Consider the following 13622-nt stretch of genomic DNA (forward strand, 5'->3'; position numbering starts at 1 on the left):
CGTCATGTCACCTAGCAACTGTGACGACGCTAAACAAGCAAACTTAAATCAAAATTAGAAAACTATCAATACATTAGCATTATTAATATCACAAAACTATAAAATTAACTTAAAGGTAACATTTGAAGAACTAATTGACCCGCTGTAGGTTCATGTTTATTTCGCGTTTTTTAATGACAAAATAATATGTAAAAACATGCCCTTACACATGATAAAAGTATTAGAATTACAAGCGCTAATTTTTTAAAATTTTTATATCACCATATTTTTATTTAAAATGTATTCTTTTCTCTCGCTTCAGCCGCTATTACTAGCTTAAACAAATCTCCGGTCGGGCCGCAATGCATTATGGGATATGCTGGGCTGGGAAGGATCCATCAGACCTGTCCTTTGATTCGGGCCAAAGGAAGGACRTATTTGTCGGCYGCATCGGAGGAGTCTTCGGTTTTGGACGTCCTTCGTCGAGGCGCTGTGACGTATGCGGCCGATGAATTCAGCCTTCGGAGGACCCGTCCTGCCGTTTTGGACACAGCCATTGAATCAACAACCATATATTTTATTTGTATTTATTATATATTATATGTATTTGTCTTCTGCGTGGGTTTCCTCAGGATACTCCGGTTTCCTCCCACCGACCAAAAACATAGGTTGCCTTCAGGTCCAGGTCTCCCTTGAAAAAGAGATCTGCGATGTCAATGGGATTTGCCTGGTTAAACAATGGTGAAAATTAAAAAAAATAAATTAGATAGCTATAGCAAAAATCAGACATTGTGGAGTTTTTATTTCTTCAATTTGACATTTTAAAATGTAGGTTTCAAAAACAAAACAAAAAAACAGTTCTTTTCTTTTTGCAATTTTATTTTGAAACATAAAACCAAAGAACAAACCATACATGGATTCGTCTTTTTGAGTATCACAATTTTATCAATTTCCCAAAGATTGTTAAAGCATCTTAATTTCATTCCAGCAACTAAACACATCACTCAAACCTTCAAACCATTTTACTAATAATAGTTTGTCAAAAATTAAAAATACAATTTATATAAAATTATATATATACATTGAAATATAAACTTGAGGGTGTGGTAGTGCAGAGGTTAAACTTTTATTTTCAAAGTCTTTAATTTTTAGAAACAATCTTTAGGTTTTATGATGTTTTAGGACTTCAAAACACAAACAAAAGATTTCAGTTTACCCTATGGAATCATCACAGATATGACTTTTCAGAATTAAAATAATTATTAAGTGAAATTTTGTGTAACATTCATTGGTACTGTGTTAAATAAACTTCTAATAGAAGCTTTGACAGACACTCAGTCATGTCAGTAAACAAGTTAAAAATAAAAGACATTAAAAATTTAATGACCTGGGTCAGTTGTCACATAAAACATGAATAATTCTCCCATCTATAACTCTGCACAGCTCATTTGTTGTGGAAGTATGTTGCAATTATATAAACATACATATTTTTCACACATTTTCATTTATCATCTTTAATSTGATAACAAAAAGTACTGTCCACACCCAGGTTTAACTTGAGAGCAGCTGTCCATCTTCAGTGAAAGCATTCAGTCTCTGTGATCAGATCAGACTGTGTTAATGGCTTCAGGCGTTCAGATGGGAACAAAGGAAGTACATCTCCTCCTGAAGCCTGAGGAACTGAACACGTCTAGGAAATAAACCCTCCCAGTGGTTCCAGTGTGTGTTAAATCAGTTCAGATAGGGATAATGGGACGGTGTCTCCATGAGGCGTTTTATAGACATGTCTTGGATTTGTCAGCCAACTAAAAATATCCACACCGTCTTGATGGGATGTACTGTAGATCATCCAACCCACAGGAACGTGGGATCACAGTCAGGACTGTAGGAGCTCTGTGGGTACCTTACATAGTCTCCATTTTTTAGCACCTAGTTTTACTGTATGCGTCACTCTCACCATCACCTGGGTCTATTTGTGAATATGATCATTTTGTTCTTCTCTCTTGAAGCTGCTAAATCAGATTGTTTTGCACTAGTTCAGTCCAGGGAGGAAAATGCTGTTTTTCTGCGGTTTTACAGAAACGCYTGCTTCTGACCCACAGTGCAGAGGAGCTCCTGCAAGGCTTCAAAGTGGAAGTGTTGCCTTAGTACTTTTCATCGCCTCAGTCGGCTGAAAGACAAATCCATCATGTGCTAAAAACTCCCATCCATTTTGACACTTTCACATTAACCAAGTTCTGCCTGAAGGAAGCGTTACCCTTAAAAAATCTCTTCCTACAGATGTTCTCCCAGATTTTTATGGAAGGTCTAAGTTAATAAGTCAGCTGCACAAAGCATTAAAAAGCCGCAGGCTCCTGCTACTCGTAGAGTAAGGAGAACTCAGCCAGAAACAGGGATGTACCCTTCTTTTAGCAACACAGTTTCACACTGTGCTGCTGCATTTACACACAAAAAATGTGGAAGTGTGACCCAACGGGAATTTATAGACTTTGTGCAGAAGAACTCCTCTTCTCTTTTTCAGGGTACTTATAATAAAAATGGAACTTTAGGAGCTCTTATTGGGCAGAGCTGAAGGACTCCCTGTTTAACAAGCTGCTGTGGAAAAACTAAGCTTAAATACAGGTAGATTTAGAATGAGGGGAATTCTTTCAATAAGTTGAGATGATCCTCATTTTAACTGCCTTCACGCCTTTTATTTATGAAACTGTATTCTGTGTAATGACTCGTTAGAGTAACAAATTGTTTTTTTGTGTTGAATGGTTCCAGTGGTAAAGCTGTTTTAAAAGAGGAATTAGACATTTTTAGACATTTTAAAATCTTTAGTTCTTTAGAGAACAGCCTGTATCAACTTACAACCTGAGGCAAAAGGTGGACAATAGTGTTTTTGCCTCTGTGTGTGTGTGTGCCCTTGTTTTTGCTACTTGGTGGGGAGAATTTTTCAGGAAAATGCTCCTTGTTGGGGACCGGATGCTCCTTGTGGGGACCAAAGCCAGGTTCCCACAAATTCGGAAGCTGATTTTCGGTGGGGGGTTGGGATTAGGACTAAGGTGTGAATTGAGTTTAGTTTAGTTTTAGGGTCAGATGTGTATCTGTGAGGTTAGTTTTAGGGTAAATGGTCAGGGTTAAGCTGTAGAAATTACTGGAAATGAATGGAAGTCAATGAATCAATAAAAGTCAATAAAACGCTGTGTTTGTGTGTACATGTATGTGGATCTGTGTGGACGTGTATTTCCTACCATATGAGAGCCATTTATAGACTACAGTACACACCTACATGTGGGGACCAACTGTTACTTATGGGGACCTGAGCCTAGTCCCTATTTGGGGAAATGTCATTGGTGGGATGGGGTTAGGTTTAGGACCAAGGTGTAAATTGAGTTTAGGTTAGTTTTAGGGTAAATGGTCAGGGTTAAGCTGTAGAAATTACTGGAAATGAATGGAAGTCAATGAATCAATAAAAGTCAATAAAACGCTGTGTTTGTGTGTACATGTATGTGGATCTGTGTGGGCGTGTATTTCCTACCATATGAGAGCCATTTATAGACTACAGTACACACCTACATGTGGGGACCAACTGTTACTTATGGGGACCTGAGCCTAGTCCCTATTTGGGGAAATGTCATTGGTGGGATGGGGTTAGGTTTAGGACCAAGGTGTAAATTGAGTTTAGGTTAGTTTTTGGGTAAATGGTCAGGGTTAGGCTATAAAAATATTAGAAAATGAATGGAAGTCAATCCACAYACCCCATAGGGATATAAAAACAAACCTGTGTGTGTGAGTGTTTGTTTTTATTGTTTCGGCCTCACAAGAACATAAAAACAGCATTTAGGGAGGCAAAAACTAGTGTTTTTGAATGTGTTCCAGAGTGAAAAAAGTTCTTGTAGCTTGTGAACAGTGCTGTATTTACAAAGATATTTTTAGAAACAACTCATAACAAAAGACTATTTTGGAAAAACTGTATTTCTGTGTGGACAAGGTTTATAACTGAAATTAAATGGTGGTAAGTAAAGAATCCTATAGATAGTCCTGGGAGGTATAACCAACATTTTATATGTTACAGTATTTATAACTATTATCTGTATCACGGTATTTCACTGCACTTTTCTTTTCACCACAGCTCAGCTAATGTTAAAGTGTACACACGCTGCGTAATGATCAACAAGCCACGGTCGGCTGAAATTATTCTCTTTCTGCAGGACAGAAATTAATTCTTGACTTTCTTCTTTTCACTGTACCTCTGTCTATGTTGCATTTTCTTGTGTTTTTCTTCCATCCCTGGTTGTAGACATCAGTCGTGCATTTTGTGCTCATGTCATGTGAGCAGTGAGGCGGTCACAAGGGCAATCTGCACAATGAAGTCCACCTGTCACTGATGAGGTGTGCACTTCTACTCAGTGGTGGTGGAAATTGGATGCCTTTTTATTTCTTTTCTTTTGTCAGTCAGTATAGTATTAGGGCCAAACTATGAATTAATTTCTTTTAATTACAAAAATAAAGTCACAATATTACAAGAAAAAGTTGTAATATTATGTGACACGTCTGTTTATTAAGAAGGATCCTCCAGCTCTGCTTCCTCCGAGCACGTTCAGCGGTGCTGCAAGGAAAAGGGTCCAAATGAAACAGKTTAGTGACAGGTGAGATCTGAACATGGTCAGACTGTTTAAGCTGGTGTGCAGTAGGGTTGGGCAATATTGGCAAAAAAATTAATCACAATTAATTGTGGTATTTTGCCGATAACGATTAACTTAACGATTAATCCCCTGGCGTCCCTGGATGCCCTTATGTCCTAGTCATATGACCAATTTAGTGGAAAATATTTGCTCTTYGTAAAAATCAGTTCCAAATTGTGTCAAAATCACAGACTTCAGGTTTAAGATCGAATTTTAAATTGTATTGATAGATAAATAAATTACAGAAATTTTATTTTAATGTTTGTCATATTTGAAGTGGAGAGGAGCACTGAGCGGACTGCCTGGTGGCATTAATCGTCAAGTGCCAAAAATTATCGATTAATGTTTTTCTGACRATTGATTGCACATGATACGATTATGCCCAACCCTAGGTAAACAGAAAATCCATATAACAAAAATGAAAAACTTATTGGTACAAACCCGTATACCACCCAGCTTTAACTACATCCTTGTTTTTGGTGATAAAACCCTAAATCATATCTCATCAGTTTATTCTTCAGCAGAATCATACAGCTGCAGATTGTTTCATGCTATTGATCCAACAGCGAAGAAGTATGCAAAATATGCAGTCTTCACTACCAGTCAAATGTTTGGATATATTTTCTCATTCAATGTTCGGCTTTTTTTCATAAGTTGTGGGTCAGTACTGGGTTTATCCAGACTATGAAGGAGCACAAAAAGAACCATGTAGTGAACTTGGAGGTGTTGAAMAAACCAGAATATGTTTTTGATTATGGATTGTTCAAAGTGGGCATCGTTTGTTTTATTACAGCTTTTTATTACACACTTACCATTCTCTCAATCAGCTTCATGAAGTTCTGTAATCACCTGGCTTGTTTTTCCAACAGTCTTCAAGGAGTTTTAAAGAATACAAAGAGTCTGCACGGCCGTGGTCAGAGCAAGGGGTGCCTGCTGTGGGTGGTCTAGAGCAGGGGTTCTCAAACCTTTTGGTTCTGGGGACCCCTTACAAGGCTGAAAATTTTCCAGGGACCCCCTTATAAACCCCATGCTATTTTAAAAATAATTTACTGTCATTTTAGCACCTAAACGCCATGGGAATAGTGCATTGTTCCCCATGTGCCCTTTTAAAAATGAAAACTAAATTAAGCATTTATTGAAAATTTTTTGAGGACCCCCAAGATAGGACTTGCAGACCCCTGGGGGACCTGGGACCCCAGTCTGAGAACCTCTGGTCTAGAACCTGGGGCATATTTTTGGTTTGTTTAGGGAAAAAAGGAGAACAAATAAAGAGATGGCATCAGAGGGTGAGTCCAAAACTCTTGACTGGTAGTGTACATGAAGCAGTTTATCACCATCTTCATGCTAAATGAATTAAAAACAAAGTAACACATACCTTATCATAACTTAAATGTTATTACTTGTATCTGAATCACTGTAGCCAGAAGTTTAGATTCACTACTTAAATAGTCACAGCATAGTTATCAAAATTAAATGAGATTATCCACAATAAACTAATCAAAGGAAAGAAAACAACCCTGAAAGGATGATGATACCTAAAGGATTAAATGCACAGTTAGCACATTGCATCTACTGCATGTTTTAAACACCTACTTGTGTCATGAAACGATAATTAAATTCTTTTTTTTTTTACATGAGACAGTATTTACTGAGTTCTCTTCATGTTCTCCCAGTAGATTTTTCTGTGCTAATTTGTTCTTGTTAGTCAGTTCATTAATCAAATTTCAGCCACAGAGTTTTATTTATTATTTATTTTTTTATCCTCCTGAAACCTAGCCTGGCCCTTACCTTCCTTTACAGTTCCGCTCAATTCTAGTTACCCTTCACTGCTCCGTCTGGGATTTCTCCCATAGACAAGGATCTCTTCGGGAGCATTTCGTCCGGGCCAATAAGAGAACAGAACGTTGATTTTCTGYGCAGTGTCTGCTTGTAGTTTATTTTACCTGGGCCAATCAGAGAACAGAAGGTGGAGTTTTGAATTACGTCGATGTTCTGCGCAGTGTCTGCTAGTTATTTTAGCATACAGCAGTGGAGGAAGTGAATGAAGCCAGTCTGTGTTAATAAGGCATCCAAATTAAAATTAATTTGTCTGACAAAAGCAGCAGCTCTCATTTACAGTCGTCTCGTTCAGCTCGGTACTTCTTTCCTCTCAGTAGGGTTGTTTACAGCGTGCACAATTTCCGGTTAGCTTCTTAGCTTAGCCTCCTTCACAGTGGAGCTGACACACATGCGCCGCGGCCAACCGATCCAATCGTTTTAAACTTCAGCAGAGGCCACGCCTCCAGCAAGAATCACTTCTCTACAGCCGAGAGTCCAGACCCTCTGTACGAAGCAAAGTGAAGGACAAGGGGCTGGTTTTTACCAGGCGACCTGAAAATATACATTTTTTGAAAATCTTCAAGGCAAGTTGCTGCAAACAGATCCCAGATTATGAGTCACTGAAATAAATAGTTCTGCAAAAATATGGTAAGTCCATCTGATAGCAGTAAGAGATAGAAGTAAAGGCTTACTTTTTATAAGTTGAAATAAATGACAGTCGTTGTCTTTATATACAGTATAAATGAAAATAACTCCTAAATTAATGTTCAATAGACTGACATAATTTTAATGTTCRTTTTAATTTCTCATTTCAAAGTGGGATAGATTTTATTTTTCACACATACAGTGGACTCACAGGTCTTTGTAGTATTGTGTTTAAATTTTCACAAAGGATATAAACATTAATATCCTGTCTTTTTAATATTGCCTGTTCATGTAAAAATACCAGTAAAAGATTGAGAAATGTTAATRATTTTTAAAATAATTTATTATAGATTTTTTTATTTTACTATTTTTATTCCAAGCTTTTAGCTAGAGAGCCCTCATAAGGCTGCATGTGGCCTGTGGACCGTTTGTTGATGAACATTGTTATTTGACATTTTGTGACTTTGGACCAATTTTATTTGGTGAGAGAAAAGGCAGAAATGTCTTTTTTGATTKTAAAGGTTGCAGACCCCTGATCTAGATCAAAATTCACATTAAAGGGATAGTTCAGACATTTTGAATTAGGACTCTATAGAGTTAAGCAGTTATTATCTCTTACCTATTGTACATAACTTTTTAAATAGTCTAAATATGGACAAATGTAGTTAAATCTTAACCTGATTAAAGAGCTAATAGCTAGTTTGAGTTTTCTTGCAATTATATTATATTTTTGAGATGACAATTAAACTTAACACAAAAACTAAGTACGTTAGTGTTTGGTAGATTATTTCTTTTTTGTAACAATAGAASTTATAGTGGGCACCTGGGGGGTACCACAAGCTCAAAACAAGTGTCAATAACAACAGTAAAATAAATTGTTTGACTGAGAAGATTTGGCACATTTTTCATGTGAACAACTCACATACTCAACTCTACTGCTCTTCCCACACATGCATGTTCCTTGCAAATGTGGCACCGTTTAAAGGAGAAATTAGCAGACTTTCCAACATTATAACATTGAGAAGCATTACTTTTTCTGAGCATAGTTTTGAACCATTGTAAGACAGTGACATACTGGCTAACTGACAGTTGTATTGCTGTTTGTGTAAACTTTATAAACTTTTACACTGTCATTTTTGGCCTACACAGTTATTATGATCAAAATATTATGATATTCCTTTTGGAAGTGACCTCAGGCTGCTCAGAAAGTGCTGCAGCAAATCCCAGAATTCYGTGCAAATAACCGAGTAATGCACAGAGTCCTACTTCATGAGCTCTAAAGAATTTTAAGTACTGAATTTTAAAACTCTGTGTTGCTGCTTTGGTTCTTTCAATTCTGCTGAAAACAAGAGCCTTTATCTTTTAATAACAATTCTACAACCTTCTGAGGGAAACAGTATTTCTTGAAAATCTTGTGACTCATCAGTAACTGATGCATTTCATTATTTTCCATAGAAATCAGATTAGGTGTTTGCCATTTCACTCTATTGATTTCAGCCATTTTCAGCCAGCACAGTCAAATGTTTTRTTGGAGCCCATTTAGAGAGTAAATTATGACTCTGGCATTAGGACCAGATTCTGAAAGTTCAGATCTAATATTCTGCTCACTAAGATGTTTCTCTGTCTGAGGATTTCTYTGGCTCAAACACTCATCTGACAAATGGGAATAATTAGATGAAAATGGCTGCGGATATCGGAGTGGAACGTTCTGAAATGAGGCGGTATCTTCCGCTCGTGATGTTTGTTCCTCCTGGGAGTTTTTCAGACATGAGTAATGGAGCATCAGCGACAGTGAGGCTGYCGAAACAAGCAGCATTATTTTTAGTTTTTTTCGTCATAATGGTGGCTGTAGGAATGAGAGAGTTGTAAGAAACCTTACCTCGACATTAACTCTGGACAAAAGCTCATCACCTGTTAGTGTCTCACCTCAGTGCTGGCCACACATTTAAACAAACTGCAAAGCCTCAGCAGTGATTCAATAAGGCCCGGGGAAAAATCCCTCTGGGAATCACGAGGGCGTTCTGCACTCCGGTTTACTGCTGAGTTATGTTGTGCAGCTTTGTTTCTCGGCAGCTAAAGGAGAGTTGAAGGCATTTGAGGAGAACTGCTGAAGTGGAATCTGAGGATCTCAAACAGTCTAAAATAGCAGCAGTCCAGACGTGGAAGCAGTGTGTCGGTTGAAAGCTCACATTGCTGGAGTTTCTAAAGAGGCTTTTGAGCAAAACTGATTCACCAACCCACACACCATTTCCACTGTTCAAGTAGGGACATAAATTAGATTTAATCTAAATAAAAAATATTTTCTTTTGCAATTATCTTTAAAAGATGKAAGCTGATGGTGACATAAGTGTCGTAAATTATTCTTATCTATCATCACAACAAATCCTAGATGAAGTCAACAAGAATACACATCTTAAATTATAAGATAAGATAAGAAGAATTCCATGAAAGGAGTGCATGTTGCTCATAGGGCTGCATGATATTGGAAAAGACTGACATTGGGATTTTTTTCTTATCCTGTGACATGTATTGCATAGGGGTGCAACAATACAGTGATTTAGGTTCAACACACACTATGTATTGAACAATACAATTTTTTAACACTGATTGTATCAGCTTGTCTTCTGAAGATGATCTGTGTTGAAGGCTCAGCACATCTGTGTTCGACTACTCCACCTAGGCTGCATTGTCGAGCACAGATCCACTGAGAAACTTGCTGTTTCAGCAGCATTTAATTTAAAAACTGTACTATTAATGTTAAATAAATGTTCCTCATTGATTTCAATAAATTACAAGTTAAGAAGGGCATGAGAATTTCTTTTTTGTAGTGAAAAAATATCGAGCCATGACACTGAAGTATCGAACTGAATCATGAATTTCTGCATCGTTGCACCCCTAGTATTGCAATATGAAAAAATATAGGCATTTTCAACTGAGGAGTTCTGTAGCCATCTTGTTGATGATGAACCTGCACTGATCGTACCTCATATTTGTGCGTTACAAGTTTGTTTTAGTTTGTATTTGAGAGTTAGTCATGTTATCTTTCATTGTGCTGGAACCTGAGTTCATGTTTTCRTCTATCATATTCAAATGTGAACTGTGTTTTACCACCTAACATGTTGCCTCTGTGTCTCTTAGTTTCTTCTTTAATCATGCTTTAATATTAGCATTCATGCTAACCATGCTTTACATCTTTTCCTCCAGCTTGAGAATCCACAAACAAATGGTTGCCATCATTAGCTGTGTTTGTATGAACTAAATTATTTGATTGGATAGAAATGTATTCTAATTCAATATTATTATTTGTATAGACATAAAATTTATTAATTTGATCATGACAAGTGTTTTACATGCACCAGAATAGTACTGACATGCAAAGAGTTGTAAACATTCCCTAAAGACACCACAGAAGACATTCTGCTTCCCTCGTAAACATAAACATTCAGATGTGTCTTCTTAGTGCCAGGTTTTAATAACAGTAGAAACTTTACTGCTCTCCCTGATTGAACTACAGGTGAAGCAACATTTTCAGTTTGTCTTCCTCCTTTACTGGAAATAAAAATCCTTTACAGTTCTCTGTTGCCAGCAAGTATAGCTGCTGCCCCTCTGTCCCCAAAGACCAGAGGATGAAAGTCAGTTTTCCACAAACAGAATAACATGATCATAATAAGTGTTTACATGAACATCGTTCAAATGATCAATCAGCATAAATCACCCCTCTCATTCAGATTACATATTCATCTGGCTCAAGCAGAAGCAGATCAGAATATTCTGATTGGGGCATTTACAAGACATATTTTTATTCTTGTAAGAAGGGGGGGGGGGGCTTTGAGGAAAATAGGTTGGGAACCACTGGTTTATCCACAGATAGGGCGTTGATTTAATTTGCTTGCCTCCTACATCGCAGGACCTGCAGTGTGACTATTGGGTTGAAACTGCTCTAATGATACATCCTGCAGCTCTAACTGCCCACCGTGCTGCCTGCTAAAGATTTAAAGAGTAACTTACCCCCAAATTAACTTTTTTTAGCTGATAAACTGTCTAGAATGTGTTTAAAATGTTATATAGTACAGTTTCTGTGCTAATTTTGATGTTTTTGTACATATTTGTTCAAATCTGTAACATTTGGTCCAAAAAGTCTTTTTGCTGCTCATATGGGCAGAGCAGTGGTACTGCAGACTAATTTGCATATTGGTAACAGCTCTCCGCTGTGACGTGTCTTCTCCACGGTTTCGTCACAGCGGCTGTGTTCTGGTATAAAAGCCTCTCTCTAAGACACGCCCCTGCAGCAGTCAGAGGGTGGAACAGTTAGCAAGMTTAGCATGATCGTCTGTTGACCTTCAGCCTCGGGTGGGGAGAGCTGACTGCTGCGCTGCTCTCTGTGTCTCTCCCTCTCTTTCTCTCTCTCCACACACACACACACACACCAGCAGTACTTCCTGCACAGCAAGAGGGGAGAAGGGGAAAAAAAGGCAGAAAGGCAGCGGGGCAGCTGCAGCCCAAACCGGACCTAACTTCAGTCAAAYAAGACCCAACACTTTTATTCCTGATTTAAACTAGTGATCTTGTGAGCAGCTGCAGCTGTATGCTTTTATTTTTTTATGTCAGGCTGTAGCGGAGCGCTCCACTCCTCTGTCCGAGGCTGGTGTGGTGTGAGGCAGACAGCTCTCTCGTCCTGGCCACACCTCCGCTCTTTAACCCCCCCTTCCCTACCCACACCCCCTCCCCTACCCACTTTGATGCATTTTTCGAATTTCGCCTTGGGGTGGAGTTATCTTTTCACGGGGGTGGGGGGGTGGGGGGGTAAGATACACTTTAAGCAAAGGTTTTATGTGATCTGTTGCGTAAGAGCTGGAGATGACTCTTACCATAGAAAATCACACAATATACACTTAGAGCAAAACCAGCACACGGGTTGTCTGTCAGACCTCATGCAGTTTCTGTGTACTCTGCATATCTGATATTTCAGCAACGGTATTCAGGATTTCTATCTTTAGATTAGATCCAGAACATGACTGCCATGTTGAAAGTCGCCATATTGGATCGATTTCAAATTTTTCCAATGGGAAGGTGGTCATGTAACATATCAAAGAAAGCAAGAATTGTCTCAGAAATTAATTGCCACAATCAGATTTGCAATATCTCGTTTTTCAAACGTTATCAACAGAGAAAGTTGGAACATCTGGGAACTTCGACACACTGAAAACGTCCAGCAGCTATGCATCATAGGCAATATTCTCAGTCATTGTAACTTTTAATGTTGATAACCTTTTAAGCTACAAGAGTTATTGCAAATCTGATGGAGGCTATCGATTTTTTAGACCATTCTGGTCTTGTTTGATGTGCTACATGACCCCCTTCCCATTGACAAAATTTTAACTTTTTTCCAATATGGCGACTTTTGAGATGGTGACCATGTTCTGGACATAACCTAAAAGACTGGTCCCCTCACCCATTGCTTGCTGGGGCATTCATATATCTTATTTTCCATTTCTTTTCTGAAATAAATTGTTGTCCTGAGTCTTTTAACTCACCTGCATGTCAATTCTTCATTTGAAACCACAAAGACCAACTCAAATCAATAATAAGTTCAATGAAAGTTTTCAGATCTAATCATTTTTCACACTCTTTCTAATAGACATATAATCCCATCAGTGCATAGGCATTTTCAGCATTGCCATGCTTTTATTTATGCCCCGAGACCTGCTTATTTATTTAGGAGAACATTAGTCAGCAGAACAAAACCAGGAAAGCTTGTAAAGAGAGCCATTAAAGGGCTGGGAAAGCTTTTGTGTTTGATGGATCAGCTTGTTGGGGTTGCTGCAAATGAAAGCTCAATAAATCATTAATGCTACAACAGGTACGGTTAGCAATAAGTAATAACATTTGTATCTATCCATCTGAAAATAAGTGATTAGTTCTGATGTCATCGATGCTGGGCCAGCTGAGATGGAGATCTGATGTTTGTGGGATAATTTGACTGGTTTATGGAGGATTTCTTGTCATGTTTGGTCACCTAAATCTGCATTTTTATGCAAAAGACAGTTTTTTAAAGAGAAAATCCATTCAGATGCAGATTTTGAAACTGAACTCCAACTTTTCTTGGATGTTTTCTCTTAGATACTACCAGCCCCTTTTCATCAGAAATGTTCATAATCTGAAACAGGATTTACAGTATATTCCATAACTGCTCCTTTACTTTCCACAGGACTACACTCTGACCATGTATTTCCAGCAGTATTGGAGAGATAAGAGACTGGCCTACGCAGGGATCCCTCTCAACTTGACTCTGGACAACAGAGTAGCAGATCAGCTCTGGGTACCAGACACCTACTTCCTCAACGACAAGAAATCCTTTGTTCACGGTGTTACCGTGAAGAACCGGATGATTCGACTCCACCCGGATGGAACGGTTCTCTACGGCCTCAGGTCAACACTTTATCCACAACTTCACTTAATATCCACGTTAACCCTGTGATCCTCAGCACTTCCTCCAGAATTGTCCTTTTT

General features: G+C 38.2%; 1 protein-coding gene across 1 annotated transcript in view; it reads left to right on the forward strand.

The window, feature by feature from the left end:
- Positions 1-13622, forward strand: part of LOC106533812 (gamma-aminobutyric acid receptor subunit beta-3) — a gene marked incomplete at its 5' end in the record, with an annotated part of 47818 nt that overhangs the window by 10934 nt on the left and 23262 nt on the right. Inside the window, 1 exon segment of the mRNA XM_014030252.1 lies at positions 13321-13541. Coding sequence (XP_013885706.1) covers positions 13321-13541 — 221 coding nt within the window.

This window comes from Austrofundulus limnaeus, unplaced genomic scaffold, assembly GCF_001266775.1.
Source record: "Austrofundulus limnaeus strain Quisiro unplaced genomic scaffold, Austrofundulus_limnaeus-1.0 Scaffold1027, whole genome shotgun sequence".
Taxonomy (NCBI): Eukaryota; Metazoa; Chordata; class Actinopteri; order Cyprinodontiformes; family Rivulidae; genus Austrofundulus; species Austrofundulus limnaeus.